Source organism: Schistosoma haematobium, chromosome ZW (assembly GCF_000699445.3).
Source record: "Schistosoma haematobium chromosome ZW, whole genome shotgun sequence".
In the NCBI taxonomy this organism is placed as follows: domain Eukaryota; kingdom Metazoa; phylum Platyhelminthes; class Trematoda; order Strigeidida; family Schistosomatidae; genus Schistosoma; species Schistosoma haematobium.
The window spans coordinates 62,451,653-62,474,925 of NC_067195.1; the positions used below are offsets into that span (position 1 = coordinate 62,451,653).

At 30.5% G+C, this 23,273-nt stretch overlaps 1 protein-coding gene across 1 annotated transcript; it reads right to left on the reverse strand.

Annotated features, from left to right (window-relative positions):
* Positions 1-560: 560 nt before the first annotated feature.
* MS3_00004099 (uncharacterized protein) lies at positions 561-22,751 on the reverse strand. The gene is made up of 4 exons (XM_012938263.2): positions 22,707-22,751; positions 15,250-16,956; positions 7,485-7,819; positions 561-1,640 (listed from the first exon to the last, which is right to left on the reverse strand). The coding sequence occupies exons 2-4, from the start codon at positions 16,837-16,839 to the stop codon at positions 1,379-1,381; spliced, it is 2,187 nt and encodes a 728-aa protein (XP_012793717.1). The 5' UTR covers positions 16,840-16,956; positions 22,707-22,751; the 3' UTR covers positions 561-1,378.
* Between the last annotated feature and the right edge of the window lie 522 nt (positions 22,752-23,273).

Sequence of the window (23,273 nt, forward strand, 5' to 3'; positions counted from 1 at the left end):
ATAATTTAGACAAATGTTCCACCAAATGATACGATGACAAGAAGGGGTCTAACGAAATAAACTTACTCAACATAGAATTGATGAGAGACAGCGTCTACTAAAAATAAGTTTACTAGCACATGTTCACATACGATATTTCAACAATGAGAAACGGCAGTGGATTTCACTAAACTTTAAAATGGTTAGAGAAATGAACGTGACATTTTGCTTTAGAAGATGACAAGAGCTTTACTACTGAAATGTTCAAGACATCAGATTTATGCCAAAACAAGTAGAATCAAAAGATAATGACAACTTAAAACAAGATACATATTCTCATTATGAAGACGTAAATAGTCTTAAAGAAATAATGGTTTTGAAACTAATATCAATTAATTTGTATTCATCGTTTTTCATAAATTAGATATCACATTATTATTATGCTGGAAACAAAGACTTTTACTGTACTCTTGAGTGTTAATTTCCACAATAGTAGTATGCATAATAAATGACTGAAAGAAATGTATTGTCAAATTGGAAATAATTGAGCTAATATAATGGAAAAGGTTTATCCGCTTTATCCCTTACACATTATTATTTAAAGAAACAAACAAACAAAACACAATCCCTAATATTTTCATTTATTTCTCATGATACATTTCTATGCCATGAATTCAAAATAGAATGAAATATAAATTAAAGTTTTACAGCTTTAATTAAGATTAGTAAATTTCTTTTATTCCTAACAAAAATCATATAGGATTCTTACAATCTAATTTTTTATTTTGATTATAGAATAAGTATCAGAAGGGGTTTTGTGGAGATTTTAGTAACTTCAATAGTTGAGATCATGAGTCAATTGAAACTAGATGTATCGCTCAATTTCGTGAATTAGTTGAATTTAGACATTAACACCGTTCAATACCGGCTAGCTCATTGGTCTAATGGTTAAGCGCTTGCGCGCGAGAACGATAGGCCATGGTTTTGATTCCCGCAAGGCGAGGGCGTAGATACTCACTGCTTAGGGGTTCCACAATAGGACGAAACAGCCATCAAGTGATTCTAGGTTTTCCATGGTGGTCTAGTTTCAATTGACTCATGATCTCAACTATAGAATAAGTAGTTCATGAGCTTCACAATTGAAGAAACACAACAACCCAATTATTATATGAACAAATGAAAAATAACTAAACGTCAGAGAAAAAAAATCAAGTTATATTTTAAATCATTATAAATTAATTTTCTTTTGTCAAAATGTTTCACAGCATGAAATTATCCTGGACTTTCTTTGTTGTTAATTAGATCTTTTGTACTACTGTACAGTAATGTAATTAATACAGGAACTTTGACTATTGTTTGTATTGAATTATTAGTTTTCATTATGTATTTTATTTCCATTTTATAAATTTTCTGGTGATTTAGCTAAATTATAAGCAGAAAATGGATGTGATATCATTGTATTTGATTTAATTGTTTTTTTATAAGATAATTCTAATTTTGGTTTTTTCATTATAAGCATATTAGAATCATATTGTTTTAATTTATTATTCTTTTCTATACAATAAGAGATTGAAGATAAATGATCATTTGAATTCATTTTTAAATTTATTGGAATTTTATGATAATCAAGAAATTCAGGATTGATTTCGTTGTTGAACTTTCTGGAAGAAAAAAGATTCATATATCAGAAAGAATTGAAGATTTTAGTAAATCTTAATAAAGTAAGAATAATAATTGATATATGATATGACAGTTTCATTATATTGAGTGAATTCTCTTTATTCTAGTACAAATTTTAATTATGGAGAACATCAGCCGGTTGAACACAGGTATAATGTAGAACAAAAAGACAAAATAAATCCATTCAGTGCTTTCAGGCTTTCGATGGATGTATCGCATCATTCGATTCATGATATCGATCAATAACTTAACAATTTTTACAATCCTATACTGATAATAATCATCGAGTGCTTGCTAGTGACTGGCTCCAAGATGATTTCCTGAAGTTCAAGTGAGAAGTTGTGACCAGTGAAATTCAATCTGTGTCTGGTGGAGACAGGTATCTATGTCAGACAATGGATGAATGGTTGTGTAGCCATTCATGGATCGATGGAATCTAAACATTAAGACCGTTGGACGTCGGCTCAGTAGTCTAGAAGTTAAGCATTCGAGCACAAGACCGACAGTCTTAGATTCGAATCCCACATGCGAGATTGTAGATGAAAACTGCTAAGGAGTTCCACACTAGGTCGAAACGGCCATTCAGTGCCCCCATGTTTTTAATGGTGGTTTATCATCAATCGATTCATGGTCTCAATCAAAAAAATTAATATTTAATAAACAACTGAAGTTTCCAGTAAATCTTAATAAAGTAAGAAAAATAATTGATATATGATATGACAGTTTCATTATATTCAGTGGATTCTCTTTATTCTAATACAAATTTTAATTGTAGAGAACACCAGTCGAGTGAAACAGGTACAATGTTGGACAAAAAGACAAGATAAGGCGTTTGGGTAGTAGTTGTAGAACAGAAATTTTAATAATTAAGTAAATAAAAATAATATGGAAATCCAAAGATTATTTGGAAACAGACTAAACAATAAATGATTCAGTGGAAACAGTATTATATAATAATTATAACTGAAAGGATGATAACTAAAAATTTGAATATATAGCGGGATCGATTAGTCAACAACTGTTTCCTCATGAATGTATACATTTGATTCGAGCCTTTTTAATCAATTCACTTCACTTAAATATAAAGTTCAGTTAACAAAATATTTCACTATTTAATAAAACTATCTCTTCATTAGTATCAATTTATTATGACAGAATAATTTGCTAACAGAAGAAATTACTGACCCCAACAGTTTTTACATGCCACCCAACTATTACATTTACACCATAATTATTTGTTGTATTTGTTTCGGTGAGACTATAATTTATGGGCGACCTTTGAGTGACGCTAAAGTAACGTTGAGGATGTTTACCTATTATCTAGGACTGAATGAGGGTTATGAACCAGTGTAAGGAATCAGAATTATGATTTACATTTGATGGTTAGGGCTAGGATTTAGGTTTAGGGTTTTCATCACGAACTAACATCAGATAAAATGCCAAATGGTGTTTAACCAAATTTATGAATGAATTTCGCGCCAAAACCCATAGGTTAACTCAGTTACGCAAAGTTTTTAGCTGCCTTTAAGCTCATTTTCAGCATGAATTTTAATGGTATGTTGTTGCTTTGATGTCAACTTAGCATTTTCAGTCGTGTGTTTTGTCTGTTAGACTAAATGACTGATTTTGAAAAGTAAAACTATCATATGGACATGATATACTTCAATCGGAGTTTTAACAGTTAACTAAGCATTGACCTGTACCAGTGCTTTCATTTGTTTTGCAAATGACAAAAAGCATTCACTTTTATTGAAACAAGTTCAAAATGTAGTATTAGAAATAGTAAATACACCTCTTGGTTTAGTTGCAATTAATAATTCTGATGCTTATATTATATGAGCTAAAGCAGAGATAATATTTTTACATCATGTAAGAAATTATCTGAAGCAAACTGATAGTTTAGTGAATCAGTACAGCAATCGGGGAATGTTTAGTCTCCGCGTATTCATTATCGATGGATCTAAGTTAACCAAAGTTGGTTACATTAGTGTTTACGATTGGGTTGTGATTTGAGAAAATCAATGGAAAGGAAAGTTGAATATTGTGGGTAGCTTTTGCATAAGACTGTCTTAATATTTATATTAAGCGAATAATTCGGTCTCGTTACATCCATCTTTTCTCTCTATAATAGTTTCATAATAAAATCAATATGTCGGTTTATTCGTTGATGGGACCTCATTAAAGATCGTGATCAGTTGCCATTTAGCAGCTTATTTTGCTCCATAGGCAAGCATCTGATAAGATTGTTTCACCAACTAGGTACTTCCAGTGTCATTATTTGATTTCCTTAAATCCCGATGCTGAGGACACTAAGAGGACTAAACACACTTCACGCATACTCAGCGAATCACCTTAATTGACGTTAGACTTAGGTATGGTTCCTTAGATTTTTTGTTTTAATGAAGGAAACTTTGTATGAATTGAGTTATTTGTGAGATACACTATCGCTCCCTTGAATTGATGTCATTAGTGTTTTCGATTGGTGGTTTCTAAAAAATTCAAATTTATCAAAGGAAACCCCAAGATAAATAAATGTTAGCAAAAACTGAGTCTTTTTATATGAAGAAATTACATACATACATACATACATACATACATACATACATATCTGCATATCTATTAAAGCCTGATCACTAAGCGTACATATTGTCTTTCCATAACTTTCAACCTCTTACCTCAATCTGTCATCGGTTTAAGATGAGTTAGAGATCAAACCATGATTTTAAATCCTCAAGTGTATTTGTATATATCCATTGTTAAGCACTAACCATGTCTCAATAGATGGAGATTTAAGTATGTCATAAATATTATGTTGATTTATTAAAGTCAAGCGTGTAGTGTACACAAAATGTTCATATGATACCGCTAGATGTATTATAGGTTGACTGAACCAAAGGGAAACTGATTTCTATTAAGTCTGTGTATACTGGTGTATTTACACTAAAAACACTGTTTTTGTACGAAACTCGAGTAATTTTTTGAAGGCAGTATTGGTTAAGCATATGAAAAAGATGTAAACAACTAACTATGTGGGTTAAAAATGCAAGTTAGATTTTTATACAGTTTAATTGTTTTTACATCCAGACATTTGAAAGCAGCAAAAACCTACTTTGGTAGTGTTACATTTGAAGCCTTCTAAAGTGCTTGCCTAAAACACAAGTGTTAGACCTCTCATTCTTCCTGATTCAAAATATATCGGAATAAATTCAAAATCTTTTGACATTAAATTTTCCATCTATCTTCCATGTTGTAAATATAAGAGTTATGAGTCGTAATTTAATTTGCTTTAGACGTAGAAATTTGATAAATGGTAACAAATTAATTCCAAAAAATATGACTCAGATTTGCAGAATGTGTTGACAAAGAGGTTACTTAGGGTATATGTGAATTTGAAAGTAAATAGTTAAAGCATCACTATTACTGCTAATAATATTACTGAAAGGTCAAAAGATATAAGGCAGTCAGTGAGTTAGATATACTGTGATGAGAAAACTTTTTTAATAAATTCAGTACATAAGTAGAAATGAAAGCCTATGATTTTAGAGAAAATAAATAATTAGTAAGAGAGCGAAGTTGTTATGTCTAAAGTTCAATAATGAAATAGCAAGACTCAGTGAAAGATTCCTATTAAGAACAGCATGAGTATACATTTATTGAAAATACTTTTCTAGGTTTATTTATCGAATCACTATGACTGAAATCATAATGAAAGTACTAACTGAACTGTATTTAAAACTATTATTTAATCACAGTAGAATATCTGTTGCTATAAACTTATTTTACTGTATTTATTGTCTAGCTATGTGTACAGAATAATTTTTTATTTCTCTAAAAATGTCTCCACTGATTTAGGTATATTTGCGGACGAATATTGCTGATAAGCTCTTTGATTACTTAACAACTAGTATCTGGATTACTAGACACCAGGAAAGACTGTAAGAATTTAACGATCCTTTGTCCTATTACCGAAACCTTCCAGACTAAAACATCTTTTATATTGTCAAGAAACTCTACTTAGGATTCTTCTGTGTTGCTGCAGTTGTTTTCGAAGATCATTTACACTTTAATCAGGTCGCGAAGTTTACTTTCAATACAATTTTTTAAAATACAGTCATTCTACTTGGCACTAATCCCAATTTGATGATGATAATAATCTAGCTAAACATCGGACTAGAAAATGAATTACTTAAACAATCTAGCGTAACTATACTCTTGAATGAATAAATCAGCAGGCGAAACGTAAAGAAGTTAAAAACACGGTTACACAGAGATCTAAGATATGAAAATAAAACGATAACTTATAACGGTTCCAAACCAGTAGCCTGCAAAGCGTACAGACATTTCGAAGAGCCAATACTCACTCCACAACCTTCATTGCATAAAAAGTTGGAGAAAATAATCTTCTGCCCACTTTTTGCTTTAAATGGCCATTCTTACAACATCATCTAAAAGCCTTCATCAAGCTAACACAGAACCACGAAATCATTCCAAGAAATCAGAAGGCAAACGGTTCTATCATATGTGAAATATTTTCCAAGGAATATCCACAAGGATCCTAAAGTCTATCAAAATCCATGTTGCTCGCAAACCGATACAATCACTTTATTTCATTTTATGCAAAATTAAAAACCCAACAACGAAGGAAGACAAGCGCAACATCATCCAAAAATAAATTTCAGCAAATTTAATAATCTGTACACTTGGCAAAACAGTCACCCCTTTCATCGACCAGTACATGAGCACAGATTTGTAGTGAAAAATCCTATGTCATTACTCATATCAATACATTCGGAAAACTACGAATAGAAATTTGGCTGAATGAACGTCAAAATTCTTTAATTGAAAAAGTCCCAAAATAGTATGCGATTTCTTCAGATCTAGTTTTCAAGTTGATGTGAGAAAATTGGCTTACCTACTTAAACTTACCTCATTAATCTGTATAGAGAGTTACATATCATGTAGTCCAAAATAAGAGGACAAAAACAGTCAAGAAAAATGCATTAACAAACGAGGGTAAAAAAACATATATAAAGACACCAGTTTACGGATAAAGCCAACAGAACAAACTGATTTAGAGGTTATAGAATAATAAAAGAAACCTCACTTAAAATATTATAAATGATAATTTGCTGTCAAAAACTACAATTAAAGCTTGATGATTAAATTATCTATCTCAGAATTCTTAACAGCATTAAAGTGATACAAAGTGACAGACAGTCACATACAACTACTGTTCGTATTTTATTTTTGAATTATAGCTTAAACGCTCAAGGGATAATAATCAAGTCACTCATTACCGTTGACTTTATTGAACGTCTAAGTTCAGTAGCGCAGCAATAGTACAATAGCGAAAGATAAAGTAAATTACTTGCGTAATCAAACTTTTCATTCAAACTTCACTCATTTTGTACTAACAATTTTCCACTGTTCTCAAATGCTAATACCTAATACCTCAATATTTGGCTAGCTCTATTATAATAACTAAGTATTATAGTTGGTTAGTTAATAGTTAAGTAAACTCTTAACCATAAATCGTTAATGTTTTATGATAATTTAGAAATATCTAATGATGAAGCCACTTTTTAATTTGATTAACACAACCAGTCCATCATCCTAACGGACCACTGTTTATAAGCATGTAACTAAACAGCACAATTTTAGCTTAAAGGTTACTGCCACACCAGTGGACATAATAAATGTGATAAAGGTTAGTTTTGCAGCATTCACTGAAATCTTTCATAATGTCCAATAAAAACCCGCTTGAAAATCCAAGAAAAATAAATTTATAATATTGTTCATAAATTATAATCTTCAATACTACTCACCTTTCTGATCCAGTTAACGGTAAATAGTTGTTCTTGGCATCGTCATTTAAAAATGGAACTGATTTTGGAGTTGATTGTGATTTAAAATTTACAGGATAATTTTCATTTGACAAGGCCATTTTATAGGTACATGATTTAGTAGTGGTAACACGATTCTTCCTACTGGCAGATAAAACACAGTAGGTCAGTACTAAACAAATATCATCTGTTTTCAACTGTCTACATGATAGATCTTGTTGATTAAATGTTAAATTTGGCTCGATAGATGACCATCCATGTCCGTAAACAAAAAATGGATAATCATTAGCGACATTCAGTACTAGTTTTTTATCCACCTTGAAAATTCCAAAAAAAAAGATTTGTTGTGAAAATATTAGTGTTTTAATGCACTTTAACATAGTGTAAAGTATTTGGTCAATTTCAGTAAGAACTGATAAACAGAGGATGGTATGCATTTATAAAGAATAGATGATATAATAACTTATTTATATGGTTAAAATTTTAATAAAATGTACTATACTCTTGAAGAATTTAAGTTTAATCAACTGTAAATATTTAAAGTAAACAAGGAAATGTGCCATAAAGACATTCCTTTCTTTATAATATCCTGTTACCAAGATATGAATTTGTTAATTTTGGGGCAACAATATCGAAAATCTTAAAATCTATTGTAGAAAGTTATTAAAGAATATTCATTCTGTATCATAATTACTTCTTGTACTACTAAAAAAGATATATGATTAACTCCTTGCTAAAATTCGTTCGTTTAATCCATTCTATTTTAAGTACTGACCGTTTTAGAAAAATGTATGATAAACAGTTATGTAAATATTGTTGTCAGACGTACACATTAGACAAATAACATGATCATACATAGTGCACATAAACAAAATAATGTTATTATTAATAGTTTCATTTAGTTTATCCTTGAATTAATTCACAAGAATGTGGAAGCCGGAATTAACTTTGAAAAATTTACGTTTAATCACTCAATAAATAAACTATGAATAAAAAGTATACAGTTACATATCTAGATTAATGACATTTATTTTGTAGTTTGATGCATCACTTGAGTTAAATGACAAAATAATATGGTTCTCTTCCTCATTCTAACCAATGAAATATAATGTAACTGACCAATAAACTAGGGTTTTGTATAATTGCCTGTGAGTTACATTTATCATATGAGAACTAGCCGTGGTACTTTGGTATATAAACTGAAGTAAATGGAGTGAGAATTGAATTGATAACCCGATAAACGATAATCATGTAAGTTATAAAGAATGCCACCTACTTTATGTAAGAAAACATTAAGTAGACTCTGAGGTTAAAGTAATTTCAGTCACATCAACTGAAATTCACTCATACATCTATAATGTCACTACTACAACTGAACGAAACAGACTAACTTGACCCTATCTGGGATTGAATCAAATACATCGATTAAAATGAATAGATCTAGACATTCTATTCAGAAAGAATTACTGAGGAACCTCACCTAACTGCGTTAATTATACTTTATTCAAGCCTTATTACTTTACATTTCTCAGTGTCCTGGTTGGAAAATTCAAATAAGCACACCCGTCTTCCATTAACAGATACTAAAATCGCAAGAAGTATATATTATTTCTGTATACTGATTAGCGACATATTGTTTTCCGAATACTGTTACACTGTAAACTTACTGACAAGTCCTGGTTAACTCTATATTTTGTATGTTCAGTAATGTGCACAGATAAAGAGAAAACCTAAATCTGTTTTTTTACAAATATAGATGATGATGATGATGATGATGATGTTGATGATGATGAATAGACAGCTCCGCCTATTATAGTTGTGTAATATTGTGAATACCAAATAATTGAAAATAATAATAAAAACGACTGTACTGTAAAATGTGTGAAAAACTACATAAAAAGTATCAAGCAAAACTGAAATGAAACTGTTACTTATTGTAGATTATCTCGATGAAATCTATTTTATTATGTAATATAAATAACTTGATTATTTATCAAAATTCTATTATATTTATTTATTACTTACTAACTCTATTTCTTATAAATAATGCTAATATGCCCTTGGGGTAGAATAATGCTTGATTTCATTGAAACGTAATCTGTATACTACCCCATGGGATTTCAGTAGGATGGCTTTTTCGATGGACTTGTAGAAAAGGACTATCTTTTGACAATAAATTTTATTACGTCCACTTTATTCATTTAAACAGAATAAATATATAAGTGGAATAGTATATAGCGAGATAGAGGAATGAGAACAACGGTGAGAACAGTAACATTAGCAGAAAAATGTTACAACCTTAAAAGTAATAATAATAATGATAATAATAATAATCAATTGACCTATGGGGCATAAGTCATCAAATAAAATAAAGAAGAAAATAATACAAACAGAAAGACCAACACTTTTCATTTTATTATTTATAAATAATAAAAAAAATCAAGTAATTGAAAGTGTTGAAGAGATTATCACTTGATAATTGATTTTAGGACATAGAATTAACTCTTAAAGACTTATTGAATGAAAGATTTAATGAATGAAAGTATACAGTGGGTAGAAAGTTAAACTTGACTGGTACTCGTTAAGTGATTATGGAGGAAGATAACGGAAGACAATGAACACGTAAAAAAAGTAGAACGAAAAAATAGGTTGAGTTGAAAATTTAGTTACCTATGATTGATTGCGCAAAAAAGAAATAATAACCAATGTTTTGATCACTTATTTAAGATGCATAAAAATTACTCAATAATACATACACATACAGATAAATAGAAATATAGAAATAAGACTGAGATAAACGCAAGTACCCTGTTAAAGTGTCATGTAATATAGAAAGAAATAGTATATGTATGTTGTCGACATCAGTTGAACATGGTGAATATAGATTTTATCTCTTAATAAATAAACATAACTGCTATATACACTTGGGGAATTAGAAGTCTTGATATCTAGAGAACTAAGTAACTGAAACTGTATTTTTTTACTGTTATGGGGTACTTATTTAATTTTTTTAGCATACATCAGTACCCTTAAGGTAATTATTGGAAAAGACAGTGTTTTAAATATATGTTCAGTACTATTTAAAATAACGATTCACCCTCTTTCTTACTTTGTTACAGAATTAACTTCACAATTTTTAAGACGTAGGCTAGTGACTTCATTAACAGTTTACTAGTGTATATCTGTTCATTTGAGTAATTGAAGTCTCGAATCCAGCTTGTTCTAGGTTTTAAAGAGTATTTCACGACAATAGTTATGCTATATAGTAATTTCTGGTATCCATAGATTGATTGAATTTTACTTCAAGATTTATGATCTCTCAGGTTTACAAATATAACAAATTAATTATTTAAATAAGTTTATTCGCTGAACATTACAAAAAAACTGGAGACGAATTCATGTTTCTTGATAATGAATTTACAGATATTGTCCGATTTCAATGATATTTAGCACCACAAACTGCTTTTAGCTAAACAACCATCGTAAACCAAACAACACTGGACAGCTGCTTTGTCCTTGTATGCAACACTTTAGTAGTCATTCATCGTCCCGCCAAGGATATTACTCAGCACTGTGTGGAAAATAAAATTCCATGGCACTATTGTTTTCTACTACCTTGTCGTAGTTAATATTAGAAAATGGCATTCCCAAAATAAGCGTTTTATATTCTTCGACTTCGATTCTTGGTCGACGGTTCTTACCATGCAACAAATCACAAGAGTAAAACCGTGACGACTCATCACCTTAAAAATTATAGGTTTTTATAAAACCCTCTAAACACATTAAATGGCTACGTGTTGATTTAAAACATGTCCCATAAAACTTGGTAAATCACATTTTGCAACTGTAAACTTGATATTCCATATCCCATGGATTGAATAGGATAAAATGTTTGTTTGGAACTGTTCATAAAGATTATTTGTCGAATGTTTGAGCATCTTTAAGTAGTACCTAATTTCAGGGAAATTTTTAATCAGATAGTTTAATAAGAATCAAAACCTTTTGCACGCAGCACATCGACCAAAAATCTCTTAGGACAGTATAAAACCTGTTCGAATCCCATTATATGACTATGACAATTAACTGACCACTATGGAATGAGTTCTAGTCTAAATTATAGAAAGCGGTATTCGAATGTTCGACAGTTGAGCAAATATGCATATATTTGTAACTCTAACTACCTAAACAAGATTGACAAATCCTTTCTAACAATACTACTTACTAAATTCCAATCAAAGTAAAAGATATTCATAACGAACTCACAGTCATCTACATAAAAAAAGTTAGTTAACCTGAAAAATTTTCGCGGGGCGGGGTGGTGGATGCGCACTACTGACGAGTCTCATACTAGTATGATACGGCCATCCAGTACTTCTAGATTTCTCATGGTGGTCTAGCTTCAATCGACCCATGAACTGAATGATTAAATTACTGCAAACTCCACAAAACCCTTCTCTGATTATAATCACCATATGCTCAATAGTGATTGACTCGAAGAATTATTTCCTGGAGTTCTAGTGAGAAGCCGTAACCAATGGAGTTCAACCGGATCAGTTATGAGATAGTAACTCACTTATGACAATGGTGGACACTTACTCAATTTCATAGATTAGTTGAAGTTAGACATTAACGCCTTTGGATACCGTCTCAATGGTTTAAAGGTTGAACGTTTATGCACAAAACTGATAGATCCTGGTTTCGAATTTCGCGAAGCGGTACCATAGATTCGCACTACTGAGGAGTCCCATACTAGAATGAAACATCCATCCAATACTTCCAGGTTTTCCATGGTGGTCTAACTTTAATTGACTCATGAATTCAATATATATATATATAGTCTCAAAAAAGGGAAAACGTTTTGAGATTATTATTTATTCCTTATTACTAAAGTAACTAAACTATCATTAATTATCATCCGTTGAATCAATATACATTTTAATAAAACAAAAGCCTTATGTATTTTTAACATGGAAATAAAACATCTACACTAAACATGAAAATAAACAACAACAAATTTACATCGTTTTTTCCTTTGTTTGTTTACTAATTGAATCTTAAATTCATTCTCTATTGTTTACAAAGAAACAAAAATTAAATGTACAATTTATAGAACAATTTTGTGTGTGTGTGTATGTGTCTGTGTATTTGAAAGAACATAAGAATGATGTTACATAATGAATGAATAGAAACCATAATTTTATTTTAATTTTCAAAAAAAGGAATAATCAAGTTGAAAATCTTACATTCATTATTATAAATTATTAGTTTCAATTTATTTTTTTATTTTTTTTTATGTCCGAGAATAAACTATTAGAATAAAGAAAAGAATTTTTGAAATGAAAAAGAGGGGGGGGAAAGGAAAAATAAAAGAGAAACAACAAAGCCCTTAGTTACACACGTACAAATAGAATGAAATTGTTTATTTGTTATTGATCAATTTCTTTTTTTTTTAATTTTTTGTTTACTTTCTTTTCTAACAAAAAGATTCACAATCTACTTTAATATTCGAATATTTAAGTATTATCTTTAATAAACATTCACAATTATCATAATTTCTATTCATTAGTTAGTTCATTCTTATTTATTTATTTTTCTTTAATAAAGTAACATTATTTCAATGAGCTCACTGATTAGTTTGTTTGTTTTAAGATTCCACTAACAAGTGAAATATAATAATCTAAGTTAACTGTGAATAGCATTATAAATATAGAGATAGAAATAAGAAGACTTATGAAAACAAACTAATAACTATGAGTTTAGTATTATTATTATTATTATAAAGAAGAATAGACAATGGTTATTGATAAGTCCTATATTCAATTAAGTTTCTACTTCATTAGAGTAATATGAAACGATGGGAAAGCATACGGATTTGTGGCTTTGAAACAACTATTCTAGATATAATAAAGAATCAAAATACTAAATAGAATTCCTTTTTAAACTTATTAATTAGACGATTGGTTAAGATTGTTATTAAGGTTTATAACTGGTTTTTATGTAAATTTTAAATGAATGAAAAGAAGTAGGAAAAAAGTGTACAAACAAAATGAATTATTATGTCTAGTCATTGAGTTTGATGAGCTGTATTACAGTTTGATCAAATTAAACTTGATACCTAGTGACAATGTGAGGATTTGTTTTATTCGAACCATTAGAATACCTACTAGTACACTATTCGTTATTGATAGAAATTGGGATAATGAAAATGTTTAAGTGATAAAATGAAACTCAAAAGTCTATCAAGGTGTTTATTGGAGTGCATAATATGCATTACAGGCTATTAGCTATTAGATTAGATCTAGAAATCGACCCGAGGATTCCGGTGAAAGTAAGAAATCTTGATTTATCCCCAAATACTAAAGAACATTAATTTCCATAAGGTCTAATAATTAAATTTATTTTTAGGAATATCTGATTTTTTCATTAGAGTGCTAAATTAAAACAAGAGGTTAACGGAAATGGTGCAGCTTTAAGACATTTTTCTTCACAAACTAAATTTTGTTGATGATTCCAATATTGGAACAAAATCATCTAATCCTATGTGATTTTTATTGCCACTTCACTTGATGTCTGTTCGTGGTGTAGATTTATATAAAATGATTTTTCATGTCAAGCTATCCCTTGTTCCTTAGTATTTTAAAGATGAAAGGCACTTATCAGAATTATTGAATTCCGAAAGTTCTGAACCTGAAGTTACAAGTAACTTGTTTGATGGATTTACTCTTTTTAACTTTCTTCATAGAACATACGGATATATATAGAAAATAAAAGAGTACTTTTCGACAACTCGAGAATCAGGGTGGTGGTAATACATCCCACTCGTGCTGATAGTTGTAGCATCTGACGTAAGACATTAAACCAGTTGATAATTTATAGAAGTTAATCATTGTTTGAATAAGACAGTGTTAGCAATATATAAACATAATTAAAGTCACTGAAACCACTAACTAATCTAATTTAGACATCTATTGACAACCATGAATTATCAGTCAGTTATTTTATTTTAGTATTGGACCATTCAAATATACATATCTACGACACTGCAGTCGGCCTTCAACACCGGAATCTTCGATTTCGTGTTCAAACTCCTAATCTTCAAACTATTGACTAGCAGTCCACTGGTACGTATTTCTATTTTCTATTATTTACATCCATTTGAAGGAATGACACTTGAGAGTGGATATTACTTGGATGATGAAAAGTTTATTTACATTTCATTTACTGATGTTATTAATTGAAAGTTGAAGATAATAAGTCTTTCATCTTTTAAAAAGATAATTCAGTTTAACCTTTAATTCGCCTTCATACCAATGGTTTCAATGATTGATAAAATTATTTGATATTCTATTCTGATTTACAATTGCTTGATTATGTGGAAATTGAAATTTTGGCTTTTAGATTATTTAACTTTCTACACAAACTTTAGATATCTACTGACTGTATAATTTCATCTGTTACTGTATAACAATTTAATTTCCTATTGAGTAGTTGTATAAATTCATGATTATGAAATCATTACTGACTGTGAGAAATACATTTTAATTTTGCCTCATTCATTTACTTAGAGGTATTAATGATGAGCTGGATGGTTTGGTTGTGGTTTAGCTCAGAGAACAAAACTCCATCAAAATCATCCACCTGAGCTACAAAACTTCTTCACCATCTCAAGATACATTAATGATCAGAATATATAAGTTTGAAAGAAAAACAAGTCAAATATAAAACTATGAACCACAGCGTAACTCACATTAAAACTTTTAGCATTGAAATGAGGCCACAACATACGTGAAGCTTGTTTACTACAATTTTTTTCATTTTTACCAACTAATAAGTGATGACGTTTTGAAGATTGAATAAATGTTAATTCACTTGATAAATTGATATTATTATTAGTTAAATCATTTTTAATTTGAATTAATTTTACCCAACACATTTCTAAATTATTTGTACTTGCTAAAGCTTCAATCAATGAACCATTATCATATGTAGATTTATTAAAACTATCATATTTTATAGCGCTAGATATAAAGTCAGAAACTGATAAATTTTCTCTCATTTTAATCTCTCCATTAATAAGACGTACACATTTGTTTAAATTACACTCATTATTTAGTTTCCAGTGGTCAGTATTTCCTGAGTTGATAAGATTTATTGGTTTATCTGCATTGAATGGTATTGGTGAATCGGATAAATGTGTAATACTTTTGTTATTCAGTAAGTTATCCCACTTACTGGCTTCATTATACAGTATACGGTCAACTGTACATATTTTGTCAAGTTGAACTGAGGATTTTTTATCAATATTGTCATTTAATTCCTTGCAACTTTCTCTCATCATTCTACTATCCATTAAAGAATTGAAAAAAGGAAAAACGGTTGAAGTTATTGATGAAGACGGTAAATAATTCAATTCCTCTTGATATCTACCTCTGTTTGTCTTACAATTTTTACTGTATACATCATTTAGTTTAATATCACAACTTAAAGACTTATTATCATCCCATAATTTAGAAAATGTTACATTTGGTGGACCACGAATTTTACTGTGGTTTGTGGGTATTATTCCTGGAGTCAGTGTACAATTTCCAGTTTGCTCCTGATCATTGTACATCTTATTGTACAAATATGAATGACGCTTTGTCTGATTTTGAATGTTTGCCGAATCAAGGCAGTTGTTTAAATTATTTAAGACAGATTTGTGACCATCATTACTGAAATGTGATGTTGATGTTTCGGATAATAAATTTGTCAAAGTTTTGTAAATAAAATTAGTCTCTGTCAGCTCCTGTGGATTTTCATAAATTAATTCATTTAAACGGCTCAGCCATAACAATAATAATGATGATGATGTCATTGGTGATTGTGTTGTGACAGATGTCGAAGATGATGCTAATGGTGATGAAAATGATCTTAATATGTCAAAATGATTTGGTTGTGTATTGTTATTCTTCAAGTGAGAATATAATGCGTGATCATGTTGATTTAACAAATAACTAAATTTCGTATCATCTCTTGCGTAATTATTTGAGTTTGGTACTAAATTTGTCGAAGATCTCTCAGTGATTTGATGTTTTTGTTTTACTGTTACATCAACTGAATTATCCATAGAAGTAGTTCCGTTTTCGATGGTGTACGGAAATAACTCTTTACAATTTGGCATGAATTTATTTCGACAAGAAGAGTAATGCACATTTGTTGATGAAAAAGAATTCAATGTTTGATTGTTCTGTAAAAATGTTAGAAAATTTGTAAAGTCACAATCAAACCGAAACTGTGAATTAGAATTTGAACTGTTGAAAACTGATTCAATTGGATTGTATAATGTATGTTGATTCATTGCTTTTCCAGAAAAAATAGCAGTAAACTGCTAACAGTATTTATTACGATTTTTCTCAGATATTAACTTCTAATAATAACTATGTACACCTACTGCATTTTTCTTCTTGTTATCAAACTGAAACAAATTAGAAATTAATTTTCAATAAATTGTATGGCTCAAAAATGTATATAATCTACAACAAATACTTAAATGAAAATGATCTCAGTCAAAAACTTAATAATCTCCACAACTCCATACGGATAGTTACCATGTGCTCACTAGTAACTAGCTTCGTGAAGGAATTCTCGGATTTTTAGTGAGAAGCCATGACTAGTGGAGCCAATCCGTGTCACGTAGAGACAGGAATCTACCTCAGTACAATAGAAGATGGTCGCGCAATTTCGTCGATTGTTTGAGGTTAGACAGGCACACCGTTGGATGCCGGCTAGCCCAGTGGTCTAGAGGTTAAGCGTTCGCGCGCGAAACCGAAGGCCCTGGGTTGGACTCTTGCAACTGGGATCGTGGATGCGCACTACTGAGGAGTCCCACAATAGGATGAACCGGACTTCCAATGCTTCCAGGTTCTCAACGGTGGCCTAGCATTAATCGATTCACTATCTCAATCAAAAACTCAGTAATCTCCACAACCGCATACTGAAAAAAATTTGGAGAACCGCGTCATTCGAGAACTTTTCTCAAATTATTTATAACTGATAACCATTTTGATTTCCAACTTTTCACTTATTCATATCTAAATTTTTAATTTCAATAATTCCAGTTCAAGGAATTTCATTCCGTACGCTACATAAAAATCATTAAACCAGACATTAAAGTACTTTTAAAATGATGTTACGATCAATTACCATTAGTGTTTAATTTTTCCTACGTTGATTAGAAACACTACAGTTTTCTAATAATATTTTATCATTATAACCCCACTTTTTGAAACATGCCGATGACTTAATTTACATTAATTCAATAGATTTAGAATAAGAAGAAATTCAAACAATTATCAACGTGTAATCTGTTTTTATTATATATTATAGTTACAATGTCCTCAAGTTTACGAAGACACTGTTTATTTTATTTGTTTGAACACATAAATATTGGTACAAAGAGAAACCGAATACATATGTGCTACACAAGTCACTAGATTTGTGTATGGTCTGTGATACTGCTCGGGTGCACAAACCGGAGCAAGTGGTTTTCTTAGGGGGTCACACCACTAGCCTTCGTCTTAAAGGTCTAATCCACAAGGAAGTAAAGCAACGTTAGGAGACGGAGTCACATGGGAGCCGGTGATCTACAGTAGGTTAATACGCCGTTTGTTCCTTCAGGATCCTGGAGCACGTGTGAACCATCGGTTTGAAATCAGGGTTTTCCAACTGCTCTAGGTCGATCCTCCGTGTCCAAAAACCCGGTTAAAGCTCTTTTCGTATTCTCAATTTCGTAAACAACACTTCCGCCACGAGGCGGTGAGTAGGACTTCTTTGGCACTGACTGTATATGCGTGGCCATGTGAGAGCATTTTAAGAGGGAGAGGTGACTCTCCCCACCCTCGGCCGTACCAAGGCATTTGGAGGCGCGAAGATACTGGGGTTTTATGATGTGTATTGCTTTGAATATAACAAAAATGTTTCAGTTGGAATACATATCTTTCAAAAAATGAACAATTCGCACAAATATTCACATATTTATCCTTGCCAAGCCGTCAGTATGATTAGAAAACACAACTTATTTGTATAGTTGGACAAATGACAGAAACAAAAATGAAAAGGTATCAGACAATGGTTTCATTCTTGTCTGTATAAGAAAAGTAAACAGAATCATTCATGAATGGTAAAAGTTATAGTTACTTTCTAAAATACAAGATGAATATTAAATTTGCTTAAATAAATAGATTTAACGGTAGGTAATATGAGGAAAAAAATCTAACATCTTTTTGTTGGTTGCAATACAAAAGTTTATTTTATTTATACACTTAAATACACTAATATCATTTTACAATTTCTGTCAATGCTTTTGTTAGTTTGACCAATATTTAACCAACCACACAATTTTGTAAATAAAATTCCTATCTTCCATGTAAATAGTGAATCAAATGTTATTCATTCTAAACAGACATACAATCGAACTTCTTATTTGTGTTTATTTTCCAGCGTACTATTTCAATAATGTAGACTTGTTTTTATTTAGTTTGATTCTGCACATAGAAATATATGTATATGTAGAAGACAAAGGGATACATTTCTGCCCAATTGTAATAAGTGCGTGCTATAACCGTAGCCAGAACAGATAGTGCTATATTTAGTTTTGCACTCAAATATGGATAAAAAAGCAGGTGAATATGGCTTTCTTCGGAATGAATTGTTACATAAACAGAACTTATATAAATAGTTCACTGCCATTTACTGCTTATAAAGTTATAATCATAATCTTCTACACTTCCTAAAAGTGGGACAAAACAACTTGTGAATAATTACTATAATAATATGTAATCATCTTAAGCACTATGATGCACTATCTAGTTGTCACATAACATTTGACAGTAATGTTGCCAATAATACATTGATGAGATTTACGCTTCTGCAAAACTGTACAGCTTCAGAGAGTAAGTCATTATTAAAGATAATGAAGATATCAGTATGGGAATAACCAATTAACGTGGAAAAGTTATTTAGAAAATTGTGGTTACTATGATAAATTTAATCATTCTGATTTAATAAGTATTGCTCACAAACTCTACTTAGTTTTCTTGGCTCAAACACGCTTGCTTGCATTGACGTTCAGAGTTTATAACATTAACCAGCGACTAAAGGCCAACCAGATTTAATCGACCTGGGCTTTGAACTATTCTTTCAGTCTGCTCATAAGGATTGATTCAACAAACAGAAAATTCTACTCTGAAGCATGGGATACTGATTCATTCACTTAATGTAACAGTGTAAATTGATTTATGTTCTCTAAACAAATCCAGTGTATTTAAACAGATACCTAATAGAATAAGATACTAGTCACAACAATATAACTATTTAGTTTAGAACTTACCTAACTGTGATGAATGGTCACCTAATATAAGATTTGAATCACATTTATCAAATTTGTATGAATAGTGCATACATTTGTACTGCAAGCAGAAATCAGAAATTTCATATTACAGATTTAGTGTTGAAGCATAAACTAAGGGATTCAGAAGCCGAACACATAGATTAGAGTCTAGTTATTTCTCTAGTAGCTTATGCCATGTTCAATATAATTTACTGTTCATAAGTAAAAAATTACTCTTTCTGGTCATTCATATCTTTACTATTAAACAATCTATCGAAATGAAAAAATACATTTTTTTTCCAAAACCAGATAACTACTAATCTAAAATCCGATAATACGAGCTACCTTTTTTCTGGTATGTCTGCAAGGCGTAAAATATTCACTTTAGATCGAATGGGATAAAAATCGTAACTAAGCAGTTTTCTGTTTTTAAGTATTTTTACCATGGATTGATCTAAATTGATGTAACATTGATAAGTAGGGAGCACTGGACAAGTGTTTCGTCCTAGAATGAGAATCTCTCGCAGTAAAAGTACGCGACCCTATTAGAGAATGAACACAGCATCTTCAATTATTGCGGTTAAATTTCAGTGGTACTTAAACCAATATCTGCTCCTGACAATGACTTCTGCAAATAAAAATAATCTCTACAAACCACTTTTACCTAAAAAAAATCCCTTGAGAACTTAACGGGCAAATTACTTCTATATGATGGTGAAACAATACAACTGATAACGATATTTTCTCAGAAATAACAAATACTCTAACTAGTGTTGTTTCAAGATGAGTGACTTATAAACTATTGGTCAACTAGTTCAAAATGCTTATTCATGCCAAACAGACATAAACATCTGTGAAAATACCTGTAATGAAAGTTCACGGTTAACTAGGAAATGTACTTATCGAATGTGTAATGAAATTAAGATTAAAGAGGAAGAATGGATTTGTAAAATCTCAGCGAATGAATTAAGATTTCATACATAATTGGTAAATATTATATAACTGTTATATGTCGAAGCTATCCTCGATCATATTATTAAGTGGCTTGACAGAAATAATCGTTTGACTAAAGCTCCAGTTTGGTGGTTATCTGATATTATTAATTAAAAATTCCCGGGAAATGTATTTTAATATTATGTGTCACTCAGATTCTTTTTTGATTTTCCTTAAAATGACAAGTTTATGTTGACTTAAGTTTAGTTCGAAATAACGTCGCTTGAATAGAGGTTTTATCTGTAAGTATTTCATCGTCATCACACTATATGGGATTGGTTATCTTTTAGTTTAAGTTGCTTTTTGACCAGTACGAAAATAAAATCAAATAGTAAAGGATATGACCAAATGCATAAGTTTTTACACGTATCACGCGGCTGACTGGTAGATAGTCTGAGTTACTCCATAAAAGGTAAGACGCAACCTCAGTAACGAAATGTTAATATATCCTTCTGTGTTGTTGACTAATGCTAGTGCAAAACCTATTGGACCTCAGATACTTTTATAAAAAGTATTCATCTATTTGTCATAAACGGCAAACCATAGGCATATTTTTTAAAATAAAAATTTATAGCTCTCTAAGACAGTTTCTGAAGAGAAAATTTGGTCATGGCTATCAGTGAAACATAAAACCATAGTTTGATTCACTGTCCCAATGTACTAATTTATTAAAGATTTATTTGACGAACCATCTCTCCGAATTTCATGTAAACGCCTTTTTAGACATTCGATTCTTTAGTGGCACCAAAAGCCTTTAAAACAGGCTAGATTATTTCATCAAGCGGTTTTAAATGTGAATTCAATTGATATTAGTTGCTCTTTGTTATCTTTAAGCCAATAGTAATCTTTGCTGATTTATATTTGTACTATATACTTCCATCAATCCTATTTTCAAAAACAATACTACAAGCATTAAAACACTGAGTTACTATTCAGAGTTACTTATATTTATCAGGGGATATTTTTCAACATAGGGTGGTAATACAGTTTCTCCACAATGTATTTAGGTAATATGAACCGTATTTATCGAGCCTACCGAGAACGAGACGCATTTTTGCAACCATAATAACATTCATAGGTGGGGAACGAATGGACTGGTGATCTTACTGTATATTTTGAACAAGAAAATTTGACTAGAGTTTAAGATTGATGAATTCAGTGAGTAAACGTTTATTTGTCAAAAGCACTGATGTATTTTAAACTTTATATCTCACTCACCAGTCTATTAAATTGACATGATATGAATTTATGTAGAATATGCCTATGAACAAACTTGGATTCATTTGATGTACACAATTAAACCAGAAGTTATGAAATTCAGTTCCTTACCTTTCGGATCAAGTGATATATGAAATACCATTGATGATAATTTTGCTATAACTGAATTCATGAGTAGATCTAAACTAAACCACCATTGAAAACATAGAAGCACTGAACGGCTGTATCTTCCAAGTATGGGACTCCTCAGCAGTTTGAATCTACGATTCCACACGAGAAACTCGAACCTAGGACCATACTAGGACAAGACGGCTGTACAGTGCTTCCAGGTTTTCAATTGTGGTATAGCTTATATCAACTCATGAATTCAACTGTTAAAATTCCTACAACCTCCACAAATTCACATTCTAATGATAATTTTATTCCCTTACATGGTAACCTCAAATTTCTTTTCAAAACATAAATAACAATCGAGATATTAAAGTATCAAACCTTCCATGTATTAAATGACTTCTAAATTTAACAAGATGTGATCATCACATAATTTAAAATAACTTCATAGATTGACACTAATAATAATAGCTATACCTAACATAATGATAAAATCTATCAAAGAATATACTCACATAATCTTTGAAAGTATTACACTCGTCAATGAAAAGTTTTGAAAATGATATGAAATGATTCAATTTTCTTTCTTTCTTTCTCTTTCAAGATACACTTAATATACCAACACACCATCATAAATAATTTATTGTTCTATAGGACATATGAAAGGGGACTGAAAGAAGTAATAGTTGTGATTACATTTATTTTTCTACACTTTGATTTTTCCTCAAAGAAATTATTTACATTGTTTCCTACACTTTTCATTAATCTAGTTTACTATTTTATCAAGAATAGTTTTTTATACGTATATAAATATTTCTATCCACCTATTAAACAGAATTGTTATGTTTAACTTCCCCTTGTTTTTCTTATCTTCTCATATATAATTTTTTTTTCCTCTGTCATTCATTCCTCTGTGTGTGTACATATGTATTTTTATCGTTGGGAAACCAATCCTGTTACAAACAGATTATCATATACACTTGTCATTGCTTCTGCCACACAAGATTACTACTATATTCTAGTGGAGTGGAAACTAATAAATATGAGTGGAAATTCCAAAGATCAGTGAGACACACATCTAT

What these genes read in the sequence shown, in the direction of transcription:
- MS3_00004099 (XM_012938263.2), bottom strand. Translation starts at nt 16,839, where the DNA reads ATGAATCAACATACATTATACAATCCAATTGAATCAGTTTTCAACAGT. An exon ending in TCAATGCTAAAAGTTTTAAT is followed by an intron (nt 7,820 to 15,249) that starts GTGAGTTACGCT and finishes GGAATTTTCAAG; the next exon opens with GTGGATAAAAAACTAGTACT. An exon ending in CCGTTAACTGGATCAGAAAG is followed by an intron (nt 1,641 to 7,484) that starts GTGAGTAGTATT and finishes TTTTTCTTCCAG; the next exon opens with AAAGTTCAACAACGAAATCA.